This window comes from Nycticebus coucang, chromosome 16, assembly GCF_027406575.1.
Source record: "Nycticebus coucang isolate mNycCou1 chromosome 16, mNycCou1.pri, whole genome shotgun sequence".
NCBI lineage: Eukaryota > Metazoa > Chordata > Mammalia > Primates > Lorisidae > Nycticebus > Nycticebus coucang.
In genome coordinates this window covers 48,473,479-48,499,052 of record NC_069795.1, presented here as the reverse complement: position 1 = coordinate 48,499,052, position 25,574 = coordinate 48,473,479, and the positions used below count along the sequence as shown (strand labels likewise).

The window sequence follows — 25,574 nt, the reverse complement described above, 5'->3', positions numbered from 1 at the left end:
CAGCACTTATAAATCTGTCACTATTCCATCAGGGCACAAGGTTTTACAGAATGCTGCCATAAAAATATAGTCTGGGCTAACTTTTGGCATTGCAGTCAGTCATCCCAGGGTTAATCCTCTTTACTTGTGGCCTCGTTTTAAAATTTCACTATCAAAATTATTGGTCAAAAGAAATAAAATTTAGGCTGAATATGGTGGCTCACGCCTGTAATCCAGCACTCTGGGAGGCTGAGGTGGGTGGATCGCCTGAGCTCATGAGTTCGAGACCAGCCTGAGCTAGAGAGAGATCCCAGTCTCTAAAAATAGCTGGGCATTGTGGCGGGCACCTGTAGTCCCATCTACGTGGGAGGCTGAGGCAAAAAAATTGCTTGAGCCCAAGAGTCTGAAGTTGTTGTGAGATATGACACCATGGCATTCTACAGAGGGGGTGACAAAGTGAGACTGTCTCAAAAAAAAAGGAAGAAAATTTACCTGATTTAAGATGATTTTTTGAAAGCCTAAAACTAAAACTAGTTTATTTTAGTGAGTTCCCCCATAGCTAACTGGTCCTATTATGATATTTTTGAAGTTATTTTACCTGAGATAGGTGCCACATCTACTACATGGTCTCTCAACATTTGTTTCCTTTTCTTAAGATTTCCAGGTATTTTAACTTTAGGTAAAATAATCAGATAAAATAACTTCAAAAATATCATAATAGGACTATTTTATTGATCAGGACCATAATAGGACGTGCTACCTGAGATATCAGGCATTTTAACTTCAGGTAAAATTCTCAGGTATTTTACCTATCTCTACCTGAGATAGTCTTCTTCTTTCTTTTTTTTTTTTTTTTTTGGTGGGGGGGAAGGTTAGTCATGCTTGGATTACTGATGATGTACAAAAATACAGACCTTAGACACCTACAAAACTTGCCTCATTCTTGGCCCTTCTTGAGGCCTCTGCATAGGTGGAGGCAGGTTTACAAGTTGGACATTCATGCCTGTGATGGTTATAAGCTAATAAAGAGGAAATTGAAACTCCTCAGAGAGGACTCTTTAAGGTCTAAACCAGCAGTTCTCAACCTGTGGGGGAACTGTATTAAAGGGTTGCGGCATTAGGAAGGTTGAGAACCACTGGTTCTCCACTATGAGTTACCTCATAAATTCCTGGAATTCCTACTAAAACCATTTTTCCCCCATCAACCACCAAAGGTGGTTGACTCTCTAGAGTCCAGAGTTGTCCAACCTTTTTTTTCTTTCTGCTACACATTGGAAAAATAAGAGTTGTCTGGGGCCACACATTAAATACATAAGCTCTATATGAAAGCCAATTAGCAAAAAAAAAAAAAAAAAAGCCAATGTATACTTTTCATGCCATCTGACACCACAGATAAGCAAAAAAAGTCCCTGCGACATTCAGCTTCCAGACTTACAGGCTGCAGGTTAGACACCACTGGTCTAGACTCTATTTCTTCCAAAGGCACATGAGAAATGGAAAGCTCTAGTTTATCTGAAATCTTTAGTTTACACTGTGAAAGAGACAGAGGTATGAACTAATACAGATATAAATGTTCAATTATGCATATGGCCTGGGCCAATCTGTCCAGTGAGTGGAAACGATCTTTATTCAATAAAACTCACGTGTCTCAGTAACATGCACAGTATCCCAGCATGCAGCTTCAAAGCATCACATGGACACAATTGATCAATCAATCCACTGATCATGACATACTGACCTGCCTATCTCTTAGCCAGCACTAGGGCAGATACTACAGAGATCCAAGATTCACTGAAAAGCTTATTAACCCAGGTAAGGAAATGAAACAAGAAACAGGTATTTGACAACATTTAATCAAGTGGGAAACTGTATGCTCCTACCAATAAACCAGACATTAAAAAAGGTAACAGTAGATTAACAAGGCTTCATAGAGAAAGATTCAGGCAGGAAGGATGATTAAGGACAGGCAAACAGACGATCAGGGCTAGTTCATTCCTTTTCTAGTCAGCTATAAGGCCCTGGACAAATCATTTAACTTTTGTGAAGTAACAGAATTGGACACAGTGATCCCTAAAATCAAGTCTGGTTCTAACGTCCAACGAATTCTGGATTATAAGTCTTGCCACCCTACTTTAATCATTTCAAATTATTTTGTGGAAATAAGAGTGGGGGCATAAATAAATAAACAACCTGCGTGAGTTTCTTTCCCTTTAGAAATTAAGCTTCTTCCTCATTTTTTCACATGTAAGTGCCTTATCTACTAGATGGTCTTTCAACATTTATCTCCATTTCTAAGATTCTATGAATTATTTTCTTTTTAACTTTCATACATCCCCTCTCACCCCAAACCCACACATCCAGTTAAAATAATTTCTCAATTTCAGGACTATTGACAGTTTGGACCCAATAATTCTTTGTTAGGGAAAAAGAGAGGATGGAGGTGTTCTAGGCACGATAGCTGTTAAGGAGCATCCCCCAAACTATGCTAAAAATATTTCCAAACATAGCAAATGTTCCTGGGAGCAAATCACCCCTCTCCCTATTGAAAACCACTGCCAACTGACTCTATGAGCCAATTCCACTTTTACATAACTTGCTGCAGGAAAACTGGACAACTCATTTGAAAACTCTTACGTCCGGTGTGAATCTTGAATCTGATTAAAATAACACAAGTCTCAAAGCAACTTATAAATCTGCTCTACACAAGGATTGTTTCCACTCACTGATGGATTGGCCCACAGCATACACATATTTGAACATTTACATTTGTACTAGTACTTTATACCTTTGTCTAAGATACCATATCATAAACGACAGAGTTTTCAGATAAACTAGAGCTTTCCGTTTCTCACGTGTATTTGAGAGAAATAAAGAGCCTGGACCACCAACTACTTTACCTTACAAGAGTTTCAGGAGGAATCTCGAGAACTTAAGGGACAACTCTCTTTACTGTTTAGACTCTGGACCTTTCTTTTTTTTTTTTTTTTTGTAGAGACAGAGTCTCACTTTATGGCCCTCACTAGAGTGCCGTGGCGTCACACAGCTCACAGCAACCTCCAACTCCTGGGCTTAAGTGATTCTCTTGCCTCAGCCTCCCGAGTAGCTGGGACTACAGGCGCCCGCCACAACGCCCGGCTATTTTTTGGTTGCAATTGGCCGGGGCCGGGTTTGAACCCGCCACCCTTGGTATATGGGGCCGGCGCCTTACCGACTGAGCCACAGGTGCCGCCCTTAGACTCTGGACCTTTCTAAAGAGTTCTCCCTGAGGAGTTTCAGTTTTCTCTGTATTAGCTTATGACCCAACATAGGCATGATTCAGCTCTATTATAGGCACAGGCTCTACTAGGACATAGGCTTTCTTCATTCGTCAACAAATCATCTACAAGAATGAACTAACAAATATGGATGAAGCACCTAAATTGCTTATTGTTGTGTTAGGCAGCTATGCAGGTGCTAAGGTTTGGAATCTAAGGCAGGAATTAAGGAACACCTTAAAGCAGCGGTTTTCAACCTGTGGGTTGCAACCCACAGAAACTGTATTAAAGGGCCACAGCATTAGGGAGGTTGAGAACCACTGCCTTAAGAGGTAACAAAGAGCACAATGCAGAGAAAGGACTGTATACAGACAGTAAGTACCACAGGAGTTTGGATGAGAAGCAGGTTTTTCTGACGTGGGCTTAGGGTCAGGCTTCAGAAACAGATGAGAATTGAGCAGGCAGGGGCTGGAGAATGAGGAAGACTGGGATAGAAAGAAGACAATGATGTTCCAAAAAGGTGCCCACAAGGCAGTGGTGGAGGAGCAGGCAGGAGGGCTGACAACCAACATTCAAGGAACAGTGAGCAGTGCAACGTGGCTGGCGTTCAGACAGCTGAAGCAGGGTGAGGCTTGAAGGGCACAACCCAGTCACTCTGAAGAACCATGAAGACAGTGCTACGGAGGGTGTGTCATCACAGAAGGCTTTTGCGCAGTGAGGTAACATAACAGGGGGAAAAACTAATCCTTTATACAATATTATTTCACTTTACAACACCCCTATAATGTGGGTATTATCAGAGGTAAATAAACACAAACTCTGAGACATAAGCAAAGTTGCTCCAGGTCATTCTGTTAATGTGTGACAAAACTGGGATGTGGACAGGGGTCTGACTCTGTTGTCCCATTCTCTTTCCACGGCAACATGCTGGGAAGCTACCTCCACACAAGAGGAAGCATTACAAATTGCATCTGATCCTTTCCACTGCTTATGGTGACAGACAGGTTTTCTAATGCTATCTTCTTGTGCTTCACAAATCTGCCACTTCAGCCAGAACACTCAGGATGCCCTGGAACATCCACAGGGCTTTCCTCTTTCTCCTGCTCAGGGCTCTGCCTGGATAGAATTCTCATCTCTCATCACGTGGAATAAGACACAATGAAAAAGGCTCACCACTTCTGAAACCCTCCGTGATCACCACAGCAAGTAGTGATTTGCCTCTCCTCCCAACTCTCCCTGCCTCCTTAAAGCCACTGTTACGGTAATAAGAGAAATGTGAGAGCCAAGTTCCACACAAATGGGCAGGCCAGGGAAGACTGGTGATTGTGCTGAGGATAAGAGAGGGGAGAAAGCAAAACTACAGAGAAACTCATGTCAGTTTGGATGAGAGAACACTGAAGCTACAGTCAGTGTCCAATCACTCTATCCTCAGACAGGATTCTATAAGCAAAGGGCACAAATGCCAAGCACAAAGAATGAGCTTGGGCAGGCTATCCATATGTGCAGAGCAGGAGGGAGATGACTGGAGAGAAAGCAACAGAAGTGCACAAAAAGGACTTAGGCAAAGGCATCACAACAATGCACATCAAAGCCTCTAAGTGGGTGGCTGCCTCAATAGCCCTGAAGATGACCCAAGACCTTCAGAAAAGGAAATCAAGGGACCAAGGTCTAGACACTATAAAGATAAGCACCACCAACTCAGTCTGCATATGATGTGACTTGGCAGAAGCCTAGAAAAATTTTTTAGATAGTACTACACATACCCAAATTTTTTCTCAAGCAATATTGTAACCTGGTAAGGAAAGACTGACAGTCTCACAATCATTTCTCAAAATAAGCAACATGTATATTCTCAGCTCAGAGGGAGAAGTGTTAGGGTTCAACTTTTATCAGTTTCCAAATTCTGCTCTCAGTAAGGATTATGACTACAAACCAGTGGAGCAGTCTAAGTAAAAAAATGCCATTTCAAAGGAAAATTCCCTATGTTCTTCCTTGTAATAATTAAAGGCACACAAAAACCTGCTTCAATATAGCCATTCTTCAAACAACTCAAGTAATTCCTCAAGAATGCATTACTATCCTTTATTATTAGTGGTTTGGCTGGGTTTTTATTTTTATCTTCTCTTAAAAAAAAAAAAGTGATACTCTTTTTCTGTTCTTTTCCCTTTTATTGGTGTTCTTTCCTAAATTCATTGATCCCAGTCACTTTTGAAACCTCAGAAAACCAGTTTTTCAGAAAAAAGAGTTAATTAAAAACTGCAACAGATCCTCAAGGGGTCTGTAACAGATAATTCCTTTATGGCAACAGGGGTAGGGAGCATGCTGAGAAAGACATCTCTCAGAGTAACATACATAAGCAGCCCATTTATTTTGTATACAACTTTTTTCTGATTATAGATAATATATATTTCTTACAGAAACTTTGAAAAATATTAATGCTTCTGAGGTCACTGAGTTTCCCTTCCAAGAAAGGCAATGAGAGGACTAGGGAGAACGATGGAGAGATTTCATTACTTTTTTTAGGCAAACCAATCAACTGTGGCCCTATTCCAGGTTTTTCTCAGACAACCAGTGAGGAAGGAAATAGGCTTTGAGGGAGGCCATCCTGTCCTTACTGCATGCCCCTGTGCCAAGAAGTGGCAAATCCTGACCCAAGAGTGCAAGTTTACGTCATCTGTCTGCTTGCTTCAGACACAATGGCTGAGGGGCCAGCCAGGTCACTGGAAGAGAGGGGCAGGATTTCCTTTCCCCCAGCAGGTCAATCAGTGCCTAAGTAATGATTCAATCACTATGCATTGTTCAAGTAATGGGAAGAACTACCTCCTCAGGGGTTCTCAGAACTAGGGACATTCACTCTTACCAGTAAGATCAGGAGGCCATGTGCAGGAATGGGGCGCATGGCATGGCCCAACAAAATTTAACTCTCAGGCTCTGGAAAAGTGGCATAGAAAGGGAAAGGAAATGAGTGGCAGGCAGGTAAGTGGAATATTACATTTTCTTCTTGGGCTGATGCAGTCACTTAAATGGTATTAATAATTTCCCTATAATGAACCTTGAAGCAAAATCTTTAAAATTTCAACCCTACCAAATAGTTCCACATGGAAGGCCCAACTACCCTTCACCTTAGCATGTGTCCATAAACCAGTATACTCTCAAACTGCTCTTTATCATGCTTCTGGTGATAGTCATCACTTTCTCATCACCTAGACTCAACATCTGGGAACTATTCTCACCTCTCTGCTCATCCTCCAGATCCAATCAGCCACTCTACCCTGTTATTTCTTTTTCTGTCTTCCTTATCTGTGCTACCATTCCCCAAGTCCTGACCTCTGTATAGATGATACTATAAGATAGTTAATCTACTACTATATTTAACTAACCTCTCTAACTCAGTCTTCACCTTAAAAACCATTTCGAGCATGCCAATTCTCTAGGTCTCCTCCACCCCACAAGAAACAGCACTTACTATTACTTATAGCCCAAAGTTCAAAACTTCTACCATGGTGTTCATCTCTTACCTTCTCTCCCTCTGAAACTCTGGACATACCCAGACCCTCACCGGAACACAGTACTAACTATCCTCCCATAGACCACTGGGCCTTCTTACCTTTTGCTCTCGCTGTTTCTAGGGCTGGAATGTTCTTCTCCCTTTGTTCCTCATGTTGAAATCCTACTCATTCCTCGTGTCATTTTCTCTGACTAGGCTGCCTTTTACACTTCTATTTGCACTTCTGTGATATCACTTCATTCTGCTTCAGGTCATAATTAATTGCTACCACTCTACACTATAACCTTGAGAGTGAGAATCAGCTGACCTTCATCAGAATCACCTGGGACTCTTAGACTTTCACATTCCCAGAGCTACTAAACCCCAATACAGGCATTCTGCAACTTAACGAGCTCTCTGGGCATATAAAGTTTAAGAACCACTATCTTACACTACCCAGGACTTAAATATTGCTCATAGTAGGTATTCAATAAAGGCTCATATGGCTAACACAGTGAGGGCTAACGCTGGCTCATATATGTTCTTTTCATAGAATCTCAGAATGTCAGGGACTTTCTGGTGATATGACAGAACCATTTCATTTTTCAAACAATTAAAAGATATGAAAACATAGGAAAGGACAATATGCTTCCCAGTAAACCAAACGTTGTCTCATAGGAGGTTAATGGGACAAGCTGATCAAACTAACAGGTTTCCCTTTGAAGGATCCTTTGCCATATAAAACTGTAAAACTTTTCGTGATAAAGATAAAGCTGTATAATGGGGAAGTTCTGAGAAAATCAAGAGAAAAAAGCATACGAAAATTTGGGTTATCTGCCAGATTCCTTATCTGTTATTTCCATTTCCCCCCACAAATTAGCAGTGGTTTGCCAAACAATATAAAAGACAAAAGGAAAAAAAAGCAATATTTCAGAGATATGTTTCTCCAGTTTAGCATTTCCTCCTTTTCATCACCTTATCAATCATTATTTATGTACTTTCCCATTAAAATACTGAAATAAAAACAAAAACACTGTCATTCTGATAACACATGGCCTTGACCAAGCATTCCACAGCTGAGTCCCAGGGACAGTCAGGCAGATCTGAATCCACCCCCTCTCACTACACCTCAATTGCTGCAAATCAAAATGACCAAAGGTTTTTGGAAGTCTTGATCTTCTCCATCTTTAGAGCTAGGGTAGGATGAAGGGCCCTGTAGTCCCTTAAGTAATGACCATTCCTGAGGAAACACTGCTTTCGTATACATATGTTGCTAATATATCTCCAAAAAGTTCAAAGTACTTACAAAATTAATTTCATTTAGAGAAAAGGAAACATCCTGACTCCAGCTGTCTAGCTAGGATCTGATTAACTTGCTCATAAATGGCAATTTCGTTCTGGTATATTTTTAGATGTCTGCTTTCCATGATAATGTGAAGAACACAAGGGTCTTGCAGAAATGGGGCTACATAACAGAGACTTTGAATAAAACTGAAAACATTTCACCTTTCTATACTTTTGAGTACTATGACTCAAAGCCATCTAATGACTTGCTGTAACCATGGAGTCTTGCAGATTGCCAGGTTTCTTTTTAGAATTTATGGCCAAAAAACAAACCAACACTTGTAGAATTTAGTAACATATTCCACAAATATACTCCTCTCCTTTCATTCTATCTGACCCCAGATAGAATCGTTGCTACTGTCTCATCGAACTTGGCATCCTTCAGATTTGTAATACATTCCAAATCCCAAACTCCATGTTGAATTGAGTTAGCATTTTTTTAAACTGTTTTTTTTCTATGAATGAGCTTTCCGACCTACTTAATCTCCTCCAAGTCATCTGCTTTTTGATGAAACGCAGGAGCCTCCAACTCTGAATAGAACATTCACTGTGTGGTCTTAAAAGAACCATATGCATGGATTCCTCTTGCAATATGCACTCCAAATTTGGATAAAACTTCCTTGGAGTTATTTGACATAATGCACTATAAAAATGATCCAAGAGATGACACATTTTAATGCTCCATACTTCATTTACTGAAACACAGCCAAATATAAAATTCATACAAGAAAAAACTATGCCATTTTTTTCTTAAGATTTGGGAATGTCATTTAGGGTTGTCATATATAATAACCAGCCTTTGCTGCCACCTAGAGATAAAAACTATGTAGTGAAATCAGAGTTACCATTAACGGTACAGAAACAGTAGGAGCCCAAAAACTTTCTGGCAGCTGGTCCTATCAGTGACCACCACCCCAAGCAATATTTTCTTCACCAAAACATGAGTGTTGCTTAAAAAAAAACAGGTCCACCAATACTGTTTCACACCAATTGGTTTATCAAACATAATAACCTGTGATGAAAAGCCATAATGTCCTGGCTTTCCACAGGGCTAAACTATGCAGACCCAGGCAGAATTCCAGGTGAAAGAAAACCTAAAGTTTATATCTAAAGGGATTTCAACTATGGCACCATTTCTCAAAGCATGGTAGGCTGGCCGCATGCATCAGAATAAATCACTCCAATGTTTGTTAAGTGGAAAATTCCTGGGGACATCCATAGACAAATGAATTACAATGTTGAGGGGGAAAGTCCAGGAATCTACAACTTAAAAAGGATCTCTACATAGAATTATTGTACACTTAATTGGAAAACGAATCTCAATCTTGACAAAGTTTTAGGACATCACAGAAATCTATGTATTGCTATTATTAATGCAATGGTCGCAATATTAACAGACTTGATTAAATCAATCTACCACTGATTTCAATTGCAGCATCTACTGCTCATTGTTTGGATAATATGGTTGATGTTCACAGCGATGTTCTAATTTCTGAGGTGTTTCCTTCATTTTTTATCTCTTAACATAATTTAGTGTTGTCTTTTCTAGTTTTATCCTTACTACAGAAAAGGTTGAGAATACAAAATGTACAAAAACAAAAGGCAACTATAACTCCACTGGCCAGAGTTAACCCCTGATAGCACGGGTGCATTTTCTAATATTTTCTCTTCACATATAAATATTTAAAGCATGTATACAGTTTTTAATCCTCCTTTTAACAATTCTAAGTAAGTACTTCCCTTTATCTTCAAAAGCATCATTAATCAATGACAGCATAATATTTACATATGATTATACTGTAATTCAGTTATTGCATCCTGATTTCTGGGGTTTTAAACTATTTATTAATGCTAAATGAGATATCCTTGCCTGCCTCTCTGAATACTTCCTAGAAAATATTCCTAAAAGTAAACTAACCAGAGCATGAGTTTTCAGGTTTTTGGTATACACTACCAAACTGCTCCCATAATCATCACTGAAGTTGCCTATCTTAACAAATCCTTACTGAGGCACTGAGTTTCACTATTTAAAAAAAAAAAGCTTTGTATATCTGAGAGGTTTTGAGAGGTAAAATGTTGAAGCAGCACTGAAGATGAAGAGGAGACCACGAGGTCAAGTTGAAAGGTAGGAACACCCTTTACATAAGGAGGACATTGATATCAGGGTGCCAACGTCTCTTCTGCCATGTTTAGGATTAAGTACAAAAAGAGTAAGAATACTAAAGCCAAAACACTCTTCTAGTACCTAGGCATAGATAAGATTAACTAAATATACCAAAAGAAAGCATGTTCCCTATACAGCTTAGCATTAGTTGAAGGACCCATATTTTTAGCCAAGTCTGTGTAGCATCTATTTTTTGAAAATCATTTTTAGGTTGTAATAAAGGTCAAAGCCATTTTAAATGGGTGACTGTGACTCAAGTTTTAATTGCTTTTGCATCTTTCATTAAGAATGAAGGTCATATATTTGTAGTCCCTTACAAAAGAACATTTCTAAAACTTTATTATCATATTAGTAATTCCAGCAGTTTAATGTCTAACTTCCCGCTTCACATCAAGTAACCTCCTTCCTTTTAGGTCAGTGGATTTCTAACTCTTTACAACGATGGCCCTCAATAAGAGATGTATGTTATCTTATAACCTGGTGTGTGGTCACATATATGTCAATTACAGTGATATTCAAAAAACAGTACTTAGCCTTACTTACCACATGCAATCCATTCTTATGTTTTTCATTCTAGTCTTTTCTGTCCTATTCTATTTCATTTTATTTAAATAATGTTAATTAAATAGACAGGTATCTAAGATACATTTTGACTAAATGTTCAATGGTTAAGAGTTAAAAATCTTTACTCAAGTGAAGTCAGTATTGAAACCCAGTATCAGACTATTTCTGGGACACTGAAAACTAAAATCTTATCTGTAAACAAAGTACATGTGTACATAAAAAGATAAAGGGACTGTACTTTATCACTACAATAATGTGGAAACACATTTCTATAGAATGAAAAACATGACAAAATTCCTATAAAAGCAGTATTAAAAATCTACAATGAAAACTACAATGCATTTTTAAAATTATTTTAAAAGATTTATATTTATGAACTTATAGAAAAGGAAGAATGATGCAAACAAAGAGAAATAGGTTATTATTACAATGGGAGATCTATATAGTTAGCTGAGACTTTCTCATCTTTTTTTAATTTCAGAATATTAGGGGGTACATGCATTTTGGTTACATAATTTGTTTTTTGCAGATTAAGGAGAAGTTATAAGTGTGCGATTCACTCAGTGTGCACTGTACCCATTAGGTGTGAAATTACCCATCCCTTCCTTCTCCCTCCGCCCTGCTTGATTTTTGCTGAGTTTTACTTCTATGTGTGCATGTAAGTGTTGGCCGTTTAGTTCCAATTTAGTCTTGCGTACATGTGGTGCTTGTCTCTCCATTCTTACTTCACTCAGGAGAATTGTTGCCAGTTCCATCCTCTCTTCCCATCTCTTTACCAGCAAATACTCTTATCCAAGAGTACTTTTTCCTTATAAAATGAAAATAAGAATGTATTTCTAAGCAAATATGAAGTCAATGAATCTTTCACTCTTACACTCCGCTAACCTACTACGTCAGTTCTGATCATTCAACCTGTGACTTTTCCCTCACCCCTCCTATGTTGATCACTGAACAAATATTAATACACTTCTACCTTCACAATGTACCTCCCCACAACCTCTAACCCACTTTCCAGCTTTCATCTCCCCACCCCTACCACTCTCCATAGAATGAGGTACAATTTCCTCTAATTGGCCCCAGGCTCTATTCCCATCCTACACAACAAGTATGACCTAATTTTACCTCACTCCCCTTCTCAAATGTCTCTAATACCTTCCTGCCTTTGGACCACTGCCAGAAGCATTCTTTTATCCATTTACCAAAAGTACTCTCACATTCTTAAGTTAAAAATCCTAAAAGTCTTTAAAGGCCCAAGTCAAATGCTACTTTCTCCATTAAACCATCTCTCCCTCTGACAACCTTAGTTACAATTAACCTTTCTCTGGCAATCTCCTGGCTGGCTGTTGAGATTTATTTGGGATACTAACCTTGTCGGTCTCCCAGTAAACTCTGATTGCCAAAAAGCGTTTTTTTATCTAACACTATCTACTACCAAGAGCCTGTACAAAGCACATGTTAAATACACACTGGCAGAACTGCTCTACTGAAATTTTCCTCTTTAACTTTACAACCTTTAATCTGAAGTGTCCCCAGAACCTAATGCTTTCAAAGCCAAATCCTCCAAACTGACTCCTGTCCTATTGCTTCTCTACCAACTGTATCCTTAACTACCTTTACCTTTGTTCTTTTGTTTAATTCAAGATCAAGGAGCTCAGCAAGCAAGGAATCCCAAAACGTATCCCTAAGCCAAAATCTACAGGCATCTCTAAGTTTTCCACTAAAGCTCCCCCAGGGCTTATGGATAAACCTATTAACCAAAATGGCTGTGAGAAGCTACACATCATAAAGACTGTTACCTCCAACACTTACCTCCATGTGGGAGGAAAAAGGTAAGTCATATACCTGGAAACATTCATCTACAGAAATATCTGGAAAGCTAAAATTACCACCATGAAAAGCCAAAGAGTAAGGGCCTTCTCTCCAGGAAATGGTGAAGCAGTAAACCAACAGATGGTTCATTCACAGGTTGGTGGACCTGGCCAAGACCATCCTGAAACAGCAGCACATTATGATCATTTTACCTCTGCATCAGTATATGCACATATAAACAATCCCAGGTCCAGACCCATGTAACAAATCCATCCAATTCTTCAATCTACTCATAACCTACCCTACAGATCATCAGCCTGGGATAGGACTGAATTCACTAGGACAGTTGAAGAGTTCTCTGGTGAAAACAGAAGCCTTCATTCTACAAAACTTTACTGATTAATCATACTTTGCTACGAAAATGTAGCAAAAATTCCTACTCCGCTTCAAGAAAGTCAGATTATTTCCATCAAAATTGCAGGACTATTACTATCATACTTTAAGGCCTAACACTATGATTTTATTTTTTATGGCAAGAAAAAAGTCTTAATTCTTAGGTACAGAGAAGAAAGGAACAGCAAAAGTAATGGCTGAATATATCCATTGTGTGGCATACCTGATCATCACTAGTGTACCATGCACACTTGACTGCAGGCACATAAGTCTGAGGTCTCATTTTTCTAGCAGGTTGCCTCTTCTGCATATACCAGGCCTCAGAATCACATTGGGAGGTTTGTGAGACAAACCATTTTAGATTGGTATTGCTGCTTTCTTTAGCAATCAGAGTATTTGTGAAGCAAAGATCAATAATACTGAGATCTTTTAGGGAGATACGAATCACTGTTTCAGGTGTTTTAAAAATAGACAACAATTTATCATCTCATAGAACTTTTTTTTTTTTTTTTTAAATAGAGAAGGAGACTGGCTCTGTCATCCGGGCTGGAGTACAGTGGCACGATCATAGTTTACTGCATCCTTAAACTCCACGGCTCAAACAATCCTCCTGCTTCAGCTGCCAAGTAGATGGGACTACAAACATGCGCCACTACGCCTGGTTAATTTTTCTTATTTGATTTTTGTAGAGACAGGGTCTTACTATATTGCCCAAGTTGGTCTCAAATTCCTGGCCTCAAGTGATGCTTCCACCTTGGCCTCCCAAAATGCTGAGATTACAGCACTGGCCGTCATAGAACATTCTTTATTTGCATCCCTTTCCTAAATGAAGACTATAAAAAAAGCAGATGATTCAATGAGGGCTTGGGATCAGGAGACTCAAATTCCGATCCTGGCTTTTCATTCATGTGACACTGGGTTGGCATTCCTCAACTTAAGCCTTGAGTTTCCGATATGCCACACAAGAAAGCAGAATAATTCTTCAGGTCCCTTCATGTTCTGATAACCTATGAGCATGCCCAACTACAGTAGGTTGAATTCAAACAGCTATGTATACGGCTGAACACAGTCCTCTGGAAGTAATCGAAGTAATTCTTCTCATCGCAATGGAAATTCTCTCACTGAATTAAAAGAAAGGTGTGCCTATAATTCAGTGTAGACAGAGTAACACAAGACATTTAAGACACAGGCATTTTTGACTTAGACTACAATTACATTTCAAAAACCCTCAATCAAGAGATGAAGAACATAATCCAACATTTTCTGTGATCCTTCACCAAAAACTGGAGGCATGACGTTAGAAGACATTTTTGAAGGACTGCTTTAGCTGACTGTCTTGTGATAAAGCCAGCAGAGAGGGAGCGAAGGAACTGCTATTCCCTACTCATCTAGCTAAGCTTGCTTTAAAGCACTGATACATACCATTATACAAACACTCCTGAGCCCATCCAATTTCAAGGAGAAGGATAAAAAGCAAGAGGCCTGGGCAGCAGAGAGGAATGATGTGCAGCAGTCCCAGCAGGCAAGTGGCAGAGGGAGAAAGTGGGGAGGTCAATTAAATTAAAAGCCAGAAATGGGAAAGTCTAAGTTACAGGAAAGTGGTAAAAGAATAGTGGAAGGGAATGGACTACAAAGAAGGTGATGAAGCTCAGACACCAAAAATAACATACCTAAGTATGGAGTGCTCAGCACTGTGCCTGACATAAAACAGGTGTTTGGTCAATCCTGAGTAAGTAGACGATGAGTGAATAAAGGAAGAGAAAGGCTATTCAGTAAAGACTTGAGTGAGAAAACATGTTAACAGATGGAAATGGTACATGACAGGGTTAGGAAAAGAAGTTACTCCCAGATAACACTCAACATCGGTAATTATACCAATGAGAAAAAAAAGAAACTCAGTGGAACCCCTAGAGCAAACACTAAACAAATTAAAACGAAGCTTAAAACAGGAAAAACAGTGTGCACTGATAAGAGCCCCACTAAAACAGGATACCCTGGGAAAGTTTTAATTCAAAAAGGAGCACAAAATACGTTGTATGTTAGAGATTTCAAAATCGTTTTCTCTGATGTCAGTTTATTCCTAAAGTATTTCTATGCCAAACTGGGCATAAGTTAAAGAGCAAGTGGGAAAAGAGGGACAAGATATTGTACAAAGACCTAAAAAAAGGATAAGAGAATATCAGACACTTCTTTGTCAACCAGCAGAAATTCACCTTTAAATGGTAATGCAGTTCTTATCTCATGAATACAAGTCTTTAAAATTCTGTTTTAATAAAAGGATTACCAACTAAAAACACATTTACTTCAAGCAATAAATATATATATATTTAAATGCCAATATGTATGTATACTATTTGAAGTTCAACAAAATGGTGTTTGCCATATATAAAACAACTAAAATATAAAAAATCCTGCCTCCTGAGCACAATTCTGTTCCTATAGAAGTGTGGCTCCTCGAAAAACAAAGAAAATAAAAAATGCTGTCCAAATATTCTGGAGTGACTTCAGTTGATTCAATTTTTAAAAGTAAGCTGACAAAAATCCAAGTGAATGAAAACACATCCATTTGTAACAAACAATTTAAAAACCTGACACACTTTTATTCTAGAGTCTTTCCCCAGCCCTTCCTTTATTTGGTTTCAATGATTTCTGAACTAATCTCCATGCAATTTTTTAGAATCCAGTACCTGATCTGACCAGAAATGCGTCTGGTTGAATACATGACTGATAATTAAGGATTCAGTAATGGTCTAATTAATGTAAAACACAATTCTCTCAGGGGTATATTTCAAACTCCTTATTCTTCTAGAGACTTGTGACATTAACAACTCCGGGTCCAATTTTGAGTCTGGGGCAGGAAATGCAAATTGTGGTCTGTTGGCCAAATTCAACCCACTGTCTGTTTTTGCATGGCCTGCTAGCTAAGAATATCTTTTACATTTTTACGTGTTGAAAATAAATCAAAAGAAGAAAACTATAAAGACTCAGGACATGTTTTGGAAGTAGAGACAAGAGACTTGATAGATGAGATGCAAAGGGCAAAGGAAATAAAACAATCGAGATACTATTAAGCCTTTGTCAGTGAAACTAAGTAATTGGTGATTTAATTTACTAAGACAGGAAAATCTAAAGGAAAAGCGGATTTGAGGAATAATTCAATAGTTGGGTCTTATTTACATTTTGTGACATGAAGATTACATAAAATTCAAATTTCACTGTTCATAAGTAAAGTTATATTAAAATACCACACTTTATTTGTTTATATGTTTATTTTCTATGACTGCTTTTTTTACAAAATAACAGTGGAACTGAGTAGTTACAACTGTGACCACTGGACCTGCAAAGCCTAAAATATTTACCACCATCTGGACTTTTACAAAAACAGTTAGCTGATCCCGGGTCTAGCATGAATTAGACTAACAAAGAACTCAGGAAGAAATGTTTAGGAACTTCATCATTTTAAGGAATATTAGCAATTAGTCCACATGAAAAAAACCAACAATCCCATATATCAATGGGCAAGAGACATGAACCTTCTCTAAAGAAGACAGACAGGGCGGTGCCTGTGGGTCAGTGGGTAGGGCGCCGGCCCCATATACAGAGGGTGGCAGGTTCGAACCTGGCCCCCGCCAAACTGCAACAAATAAATAGCCAGGTGTTGCGGCGGGCGCCTGCAGTCCCAGCTACTTGGGAGGCTGAGGCAAGAGAACCACCTAAGCCCAGGAGTTGGAGGTTGCTGTGAGCTGTGATGCCACTGCACTCTACCGAGGGTGACAAAGTAAGACTCTGTCTCTACAAAAAAAAAAATAAATAAATAAAGACAGACAAATGGCTAACAAACATATGAAAAAATGTTCATCCCTATATATTAGAGAAATGCAAATCAAAACCACCCTGAGATACCATCTAACCCCAGTGAGAATGGCCCACATCACAAAATCTCAAAATTGCAGATGCTGCCGTGGATGTGGAGAGAAGGGAACACTTTTACACTGCTGGTGGGACTGTAAACTAGTACAACCTTTCTGGAAAGAAGTATGGAGAAACCTCAAAGCACTCAAGCTGGACCTCCCATTTGATCCTGCAACCCCATTACTGGGCATCTACCCAGAAGGAAAAAAAATCCTTTTATCATAAGGACACTTGTACTAGACTGTTTATTGCAGCTCAATTTACAATCGCCAAAATGTGGAAACAGCCTAAATGCCCACCAACCCAGGAATGGATTAACAAGCTGTGGTATATGTATACCATGGAATACTATTCAGCTATTAAAAAAAATGGAGACTTTACATCCTTTGTATTAACCTGGATTGAAGTGGAAGACATTATTCTTAGTAAAGCATCACAAGAATGGAGAAGCATGAATCCTACATACTCAATTTTGATATGAGGACAATTAATGACAATTAAGGTGGGGGGGGAGGAAAAGCAGAGAGAGGGAAGAAGGGAGAGGGGTGGGGCCTTGGTGTGTGCCGCACCTTCTGGGGGCAAGACCAGGTGATTGCAAGAGGGACTTTACCTAACAAATGCAATCAGTGTAAGCTGGCTTATTGTACCCTCAATGAATCCCCAACAATTAAAAAAAAAAAAAAAGAATTCCATGAGAGCTGATGGAAATGGGGAAACTACATTTCAAATTGTGATATTTTTAGTAAAATTTATAATTTGATGAATGAATCTAAAGTATTCAATTTCTGAGTGTCAGATTAAGAAAAGACCAAAGGATCTGGGCCATAAAATAATGTATTACTATTAAACCTGAGAGAAGAAATGGAATTACAACAGAAACTACTACACATGTGATTATGAGAAAGATGTGTAAATCTGTACCTTTAAACTTTCATTGTTTCTTGCCAAGAACCATTCATTTAATCATTTGAAAGAATCATGGAAATTATATGCCATAAAATAAAATTAGCCCATGAAGGTTTTCTGAGAGTCCATATCTGTTACAGTCTTGGAGTACAGAACAATGACTAATAATGGAGCCGTCTTTCTCCTTCCTCTTTCCTTTCCCTGGCCTCTTCAAATTCACCCTGCCCCCGTTTTTTTGCCCTTGAACATCTGTCTTAATATAATTTGCATTTTGATCAAAACACATCAATATATAAATCCTATAATTTAAGCTAGATTATGTTTGTTCCCTCTGTAACAGGGCCAATGAATGATTTTAAAAACATGCCCTGACTCAAGGAGTAGGGCGCCGGTCCCATATGCCGGAGGTGGCGGGTTCAAACCCAGCCCCGGCCAAAAACCACAAAAAAAAAAAAAAAAACATGCCCTGAAGTTGATTCTCTACTGTGTTATCAATATCTACTGTAAATATCACAAGTTTGAATTTTATATGCAGAGTCAATGCTTTACAGTATATGCAATGCGTGACTGACTAAATGTAAAATTAATACTGTAAAAATATAACTTTGGTGTGAAAAAGGAAAAAACGAAAAACAAACATTGATTATTTGGGTTTAAAAAAAAATCCAAGGTGCTCCCTGACTTTATCATTTCCAGAAGGAATTCAACATAGACAAAACAACATAATTTGAAGGAGATACCATAAAATATTACAACAAAAAGTACTTAAAATGCTCATTTCATCAATTTCAAAAAGAATAAGCATACTGATTCTAAGTAATCAAAGCTGTCACCAATAAAAATTACAGGTTCATTTACAAAGCAAGAGTTGTTGTCCCCTTTCACAACACAATTTATAAAAACTAAATCCAAATATGGTTAGAATGAAATGCTAGTAAGCCACACTGTGCAAGGACTGCTAATGCAATTTTAAAAAGAGGAAAACAGCATTTGTCAAATCTGTCAAAAGCCTGGACAGGCTATTCCAACAGATCAAGGTTCTATGGAGAGAGAACTCCTAGGTTAAGAGCTAAGATCTGACTATGAAATAGTAACAATTAATATTAACAGTTAATTAGTTAACCAACAAATACTTTGTGAATGAGTGCCTTCTATGTACTGAACACTACTTTAGGGCCTAAGAACGAAGAAAAGAACAAGATAAACTCCCTGCCCCCATGGGGGGAGTAATGATTTAACAAGAGAAATATCAGCTCTGCTGAGAATTATGATAAGGTGACATTGTAATACAGACACTGGGTGGCTACTCTAGACTGGTTGACCAGGAAATGCCTCTCAAAATAGGAGATATTTGAACTGAGTTCTTAATGTTAAGAAGAAGTCAGCCATCTGAAAATTAGAAGGAAAGCACAGAAAGGAAAAGAAATAGCTATTGCAAAGAGGCTAAGACAGAATAAGCTTAGCCTCTCAGGGAACAGAAGGAAGGGTGGTATGGTTGGGGCAATGTAAACTAGAAGGGAGTAAGTAGCAGAGGATGTGGCAACTACCAGCCATAGTAAGTAATAGGAATTTCATTCCATTTACCAAGGGAAAGCTACTGGAGGGTGTAAGCAGAAATGTGATCTGAACTCTCTTTTAAAAAGGATCATTCTAGCTGCTGAGTAAGAGACATGATGGAAATCTAGAGCCCTAAGGAAGCTTACCACATGGGTGACAACGAACAAGGAAAACAGTGTATAGCTCCATGGAGGTAAAAATGAGAAAAATACAAAAGAGATTCAGGATGTTTCAGAAGTAGAGACAACAGACCTGATAGATGAGATGCAAGGCACCAAGGAAATAAATCAATCAGGATACTATTAGGCCTTTGTCAGTGAAATTGAGTTAACTGGTGGTTTAATTTACTAAGATAAGAAAGTCTAAAGGAAAAGTAGATTTGAGGAATAATTCAACTGCTGAGTCTTGTTTACATTTGGCATTCCTATTAAATAAATAAGTAATGATTTCAGGTATATGAACCTTGAGCTCCAGGATCAAATCTGAGTTACTGGCAAAGCCCAAGGACAAAGCAGGTTACTCAGAGCTACCAATAAGCAAACTTTGGGAGAGTACGGGTTAACTAACATAATTTGAGAGACCTCACTGTGTTGCAAGAAAAAAACCCAAAGAAACAAAACTGAGACATAATCTCATGACAGTGATAATATAGAAACAAAAGGATAAATTCTAAGTCTCTTCAAGTCAATAAGGGATTCTGGGGGGGGAGGTGAGATTCTTACAGTTGATAATACAAATAGTTGTGTGCACAAAATAGTCTGTGTACTTATGGTAAATGGAAGTGCAGACTCCAGTTTCGGACTGCTTGCAGATAAATCACAGCTTCCCCACTTACCATCTGAGTAACAGTGAACCAATCATTCACTTAACCACTCAGTGCCACAATTTCCTCATTTATAAAAACTTGTGAAAATTAAATAAGCTAGTACAAATAAAACAATCAAAACAGTCTCTGCCACATAGTAAATACTCAACAAATGCAAGTTGGCATTATTACTTGCAGTCTCCTAATGCTGCGCACATTAAGTGTCTTAACACTTTAGTTTTCTAGTTAGATGCCTGGTAAAGATAACATCAAAGAATCAGAATGAGTTAGGGAAGCCCCTGAAAAATCCTCAAAAGACCTGGGGGCTAAGAATTGTAGACTACTAAGAGAATATCTTTTTTAAAAGTAAGCTGTGTGCCAGTTTTTCCTAAATCTGTACCTCCAGTCTGGACGTGACCCTGGAGCTCCAGACTCACATACTCAGGTGCCCACTGGATACCTGACTTGGTAATTTAATAGGTACATCATTGAAATAAAAAGGGAAAGAAATTGCTGTTCCCTTCAGTGAGTGAATGATCAAGTGACCACTTTCAACTTGCAGAATTTCTGGGCTCAGCTCCACAGATCATGAAATCCATGCTGTGAATGACACCCTGTCAGCTTTCAGCTTTGCACTGAGAAGTAACCAGACCAGTCAACTACATTGAAATCTCAGGCACTGTATTTGCTCACTTAGGCATTAATGTTTTGAAATCATGGATCTACTGCATGTACTGCTTACTGTAAGTCACTTCAAATACTTTCTAAAGGCACACAGGGAATAAGGAATAAGTGAAATGAAATATGAGATGTCATCAGATGATTCCTGGGCTCTTATGCCTAAAGCAGACTGGGCTGTGTGTTCCTTAGCATTGAGACTCCTAGCTGTCTTATCTGGGCCATGACTCCACTCGCCAAACATCCTAGGTGGACCAAGATAGTGCTACAAAATTCTAACTTCATGGCCTTCCATTCTCAAAAATATCTAGATTAGATGAGAAATTATATGTCTGACTACATATATGATGAGCAAAACTCTGTAGCAGATATCATATATAGTACATGCATTCATTCCACTAACATCTACCAAACCCCAAGTGACAGGTCCCATTCACATGTTGAGCTCCAGTGCAATGCATGACTCCAGTACAAAAATGATAGGTTTTACAGAGACCCCCCAAAAAAAAAAATCTCTGACTTATATAGCACATCCAAGACAAGAGAATAGCCAAAACACAGTATAGTTTCTCAGACATTCAGACAATAAACAGATAGCTAGACACATTAGACAGGTGTTACAAACTGTATATAACCAACAATTTTTTGTTCAGTAAGTGACTAAAATGTTCCATCACCTTGCTACCATGAAAGTAAACTGGGAACAGGTGATGGATGGGAAAAGAAGTTTATCTTTACAGGCAAGTAGCACAATCCATAACAAAAATAAAAGCATCATTCCAACTCCCTTTCCTTTCTCTGACTTAAGGTGCTTTTCTACTTTGATATTCAAAACAAAACGTAATTCACATATTTATCATATCTTTTCCCTATTAACATAGAAAGAATCAGGAAATCTACACTGGTTCAGCTATTATTTCTTCTAAATTAGCAATGCTATACGCACTGCAGTTAGGCAAACTGCCAGTAAACAAACAAATATGAAAGAAACGTTAATGGTACATGCTTACTTTGCTTAAAAGTCATTAACAAAGCAAAAGCCTCTGACACACTTAATGCCAGCAATTTTCAAAGCCTAGTCTTTTAGCTAAAAGGAAGTTTAAGAAATGGGGTGATCCTGGGGACTCCAACACATTGTCTTGATAGAATTCTGGCAACTTAGCTGAAGGTGGCTATAGCAATTTAAAGTTCTACTAAATGTTTGAAAATGTACCTAAAAACGATATCTCTAAGGACTTCTCATTTTGATTCCTCAAAATGTACAAAACTGAGGCCCAAAGAAGCCACATAATAATAGTGGGAAAACTATGGCTTTGAAAATCAATCACTTGACTAAATTCTTCCCAGACCTCTTCAATGTGTATTCCTTAGAATGTTACTTTCTCAGTTTCTTCATCTATAAAAACAAAGGTAGCACCATTTGAGGATGTTATGAAGATTAAATGAATTTGTATTTATGAAAAGATATGGCACCAAATACTCAATACATGTTCATTTTCTATCTTCCAAGGGATGACTTACTTTAGAGTAACATACCTGATGGACAGAGGCAAGACTAAACCAAGAACTGGGATCCCCTTTATATGCAAAAGGAATTCAATTTTTTTTTTTTTAATTTCAGATTAATGTGAGGGTATATGACCAGGTCACAATATTTGAATGTTAGGTAGAGTCCATCTTGTAATTGTGTCCCACACCCAAAAGGTGTACCATACACCCCACGCACACACATTGTGCCCATTGAGTGGGAGCACACCAATCCCCTCCTCTCCTTTCTCCCCTTCTCCCAACTTGAATTGAATTGAGTTTTACTTCTTCTTTTCTTTTTTTTTTTTTTTTGAGACAGAGTCTCACTTTGTTGCCCTCGGTAGAGTGCTGAGGCATGGCGGCATAGCTCACAGCAACCTCAAATTCTTGGGCTCAAGCCATGCTCTTGCCTCAGCCTCCAGAATAACTGGGACTATAGGCCCCCACACAACGTCCAGCTATTTTTAGAGATGAGGTCTCGCTCCTGCTCAGGCTAGTCTTGAACCTGAGCTCAGGCGATCCACCCACCCGCATCTCCTAGAGTGCTAGGATTACAGGCATGAGCAATGAGTTTTACTTCTATGTGGGCATGAATCACATTGTCTACTGGCAGAATTCAATTTCTTAAATGGTCTTTATTGTTGAAATCATACCATAAGTTATACTTTTTTTTTTTTTTTGTAGAGACAGAGTCTCACTTTATGGCCCTCCGTGGAGTGCCGTGGCCTCACACAGCTCACAGCAACCTCCAGCTCCTGGGCTTAAGCGATTCTCTTGCCTCAGCCTCCCGAGCAGCTGGGACTACAGGCGCCCGCCACAACGCCCGGCTGTTTTTTTGTTGCAGTTTGGCCGGGGCTGGGTCCGAACCCGCCACCCTCGGCATATGGGGCCGGCGCCCTACTCACTGAGCCACAGGCGCCACCATAAGTTATACTTTTTATTATCTGAGTTGGGGGAATAGGTTATTAAAGTAAATGTGGACCACCGCAGGGCTGCAAAGAAATATATTTGTGCTGTCAGGCATAGAAATACATTTGTGAGAAGCAAAGCTGCAGGAGTCAGGAAGTTGATCAAGGAAATATTATATTGGCCACCTTTTAAAAAAATGACATCTGCTTAGTTTGTACCTAAAGGCTGTTTTTATCAAGTGCAGGGCCCTGTGGTTGACATAATTCATAAATGTCTCTGCCCTCAAAACTCATAGAATCTGGTAGAGAAGAGAGATCTTAAAGAGTGATTAAAAAAAAAAAATTGCATATTAAGCCTGATGGAACTTGAAAAGTTCAAGACCAGCCTGAAGGGGGTTGTTCCTTATTGATACTCTACTCAGGTACTAAGTTTTACTTCGGTGGTCAACATAGCGCAGCACAGTAAGTGTTGTATTGTTAACTGAGTTCTGGTCTTGTTTCTGACAGAGCCGGCTTCCTAAACTCGTCAAGTTACCTGACATCTTTAGGTCATGTTCTTCATCCGTAAAACAAGTGAGTTCAAAAGGATGACTTCTATTTAAGCTCCCCTTCAGCTCTAATACTCCAAACTACGTAATATGATGGCAAGAAATACAGTAACATATATTTACTGAGCATATGATAACACGCCGAGCATTGTGCTAAAGTGCATCACTGTATTATCTTCATTTAATCTTCACAATGAATTTATGAAATAGCTACTATTGTCCTTATTTCATAGGTAAGGAAAAGGAGATGAAAACAGTATCAGAGTGCTGGAGCCGCGATTTGAATTGAAGCAGTCTGAACCTAGTTCACGGATTACTCTTACCCACCAAGCAAAATTGTGTCTCTTCACAAAAACTGTTAAATTTTCCTACCTATTCTCGAGAAATAGGAAAAGAAAAACAGCTTGGAAAATGGTCCTTCCTGACTATTGCCAGGCATATCTGAGTTAATGTCACACTTGCCTGTTTCACATGTTAAAAAATCCCTCACACCATCTCTCCCACGAAGCTCGGGCGCTCTTACAGCCGCGCGCGGCCCCGCCGGGGGTAACACCGTAACCCGCAGCCGTTGGCTGGCTGAGGCCAGGGAAAGGTGGGGGAGAGGCCCCGCAGGATCGCGGGCGAGAGAGGGTACCTGGGCTGCTGGCTGCTCCAACCGGCTGGTTCTCCCACCACTCGTCTCCCAGATCGTCTGCCATCTCCGCGCAGGACTGAACGCGGGCAGACCACCTGGGGCCGACAGCAAGCAATCACGTTCCCGAGAGCCGCGCGAAGAGATTGGCAGCACGCCGCACCTAGCGTGGTAGCCGTCGCCTCCGCCCCGCGGCGATGACGTCACGCTTCCGCCCCGCCTCCCCGGCAGCCGCTTGCGACTTGTCGCAGTTTCGACAGAGGTACCGACGGGAAGCATCAGTCTGGAAACACAAAATAAATCTCTCCGAAGCCAAAGACACATAAACAGAAACATATTATCACTTTTTAAATAAATTTCTTCAAAAATATATGTTTCCTTTTTTTTGCCGATAAGACTGTACCGAAAGTGAGAAAGGCCTATTCTAAGTCAGCTTTTCTCTGTTCAGTTTCAAAGCACTGGCGCCGCGGGAGAAGCCCAGAACTCGCGGGTGTGTTTTCGCTTGGACGTCAGCGTTCGAGTGCTTCTGCGTTTGTACAGTTTACTCTTAGAAAATGTGCACAAGAGTTCGTGGGGCCTCTGTTGTAGATGGGGGTTCTGGTCCTTTTGTGCAATATGAGCAAAGAAAATGTGACGGACCGGGAAGGGGTCGCCAGAGGCGCAAGTGGCCAGAAGACTTGAGAGTCGCTTCTCCCTTCTTTTCTACGTTGTATTCTCCCCTCCCCGGAAGAAAGGAGGGAGTCCATCGCTTCTTAACTGTAGGTGGGAGACTTACAGTGCCTCTTGTCTTGTTGTCTACGTCAAGTAGCAGGAGTGGACTAGGAACCTCCTCCATCACCCCAGCCAGCTATAAAGTGACAGTGGACGGTATTTTTCAGGATCGTCTTCGAACACAGATGTAGAAATTGTACAAAATGCATCGGATGTTCGCAGCGTGCTTGAAACTGTGCATAGGATAGTGGTTTAATAATGCGTACACCTAGGCGCGGTGGTGGGCTCCTGTAGTCCCAGGTGCTGGGCGTGGGGTGAGCGGATTGCTTGAGCCCAGGATTTGGAAGCTGCATTGTGCTATGGTGGTGCCACTGCACCCCAGCCAGTCTCGACAGAG

At 39.6% G+C, this 25,574-nt stretch overlaps 2 protein-coding genes across 5 annotated transcripts in view; one reads left to right on the top strand and one right to left on the bottom strand.

The window, feature by feature from the left end:
* FILIP1L (filamin A interacting protein 1 like) overlaps nucleotides 1–17,928 on the top strand; it is a 286,443-nt gene extending 268,515 nt beyond the window's left edge. For 2 of the 3 annotated variants that reach the window (XM_053564693.1, XM_053564696.1), the window contains 2 exons: nucleotides 12,434–12,621; nucleotides 16,948–17,928. In XM_053564693.1, coding sequence (XP_053420668.1) covers nucleotides 12,434–12,621; nucleotides 16,948–17,131 — 372 coding nt within the window. In that variant the 3' untranslated portion in view covers nucleotides 17,132–17,928. Of the gene's footprint in view, nucleotides 1–12,433; nucleotides 12,622–13,513 lie in introns of all 3 variants that reach the window. The other variant, XM_053564694.1, reaches the window with a different exon arrangement.
* The window catches only part of CMSS1 (cms1 ribosomal small subunit homolog), a 359,212-nt gene extending 334,567 nt beyond the window's left edge, over nucleotides 1–24,645 (bottom strand). For both annotated transcript variants that reach the window (XM_053564697.1, XM_053564698.1), the window contains exon 1: nucleotides 24,470–24,645. In XM_053564697.1, the coding sequence (XP_053420672.1) occupies nucleotides 24,470–24,533 (64 nt within the window). In that variant the 5' untranslated portion in view covers nucleotides 24,534–24,645. The remainder of the gene's footprint in view (nucleotides 1–24,469) is intronic.
* Nucleotides 24,646–25,574: the final 929 nt, after the last annotated feature.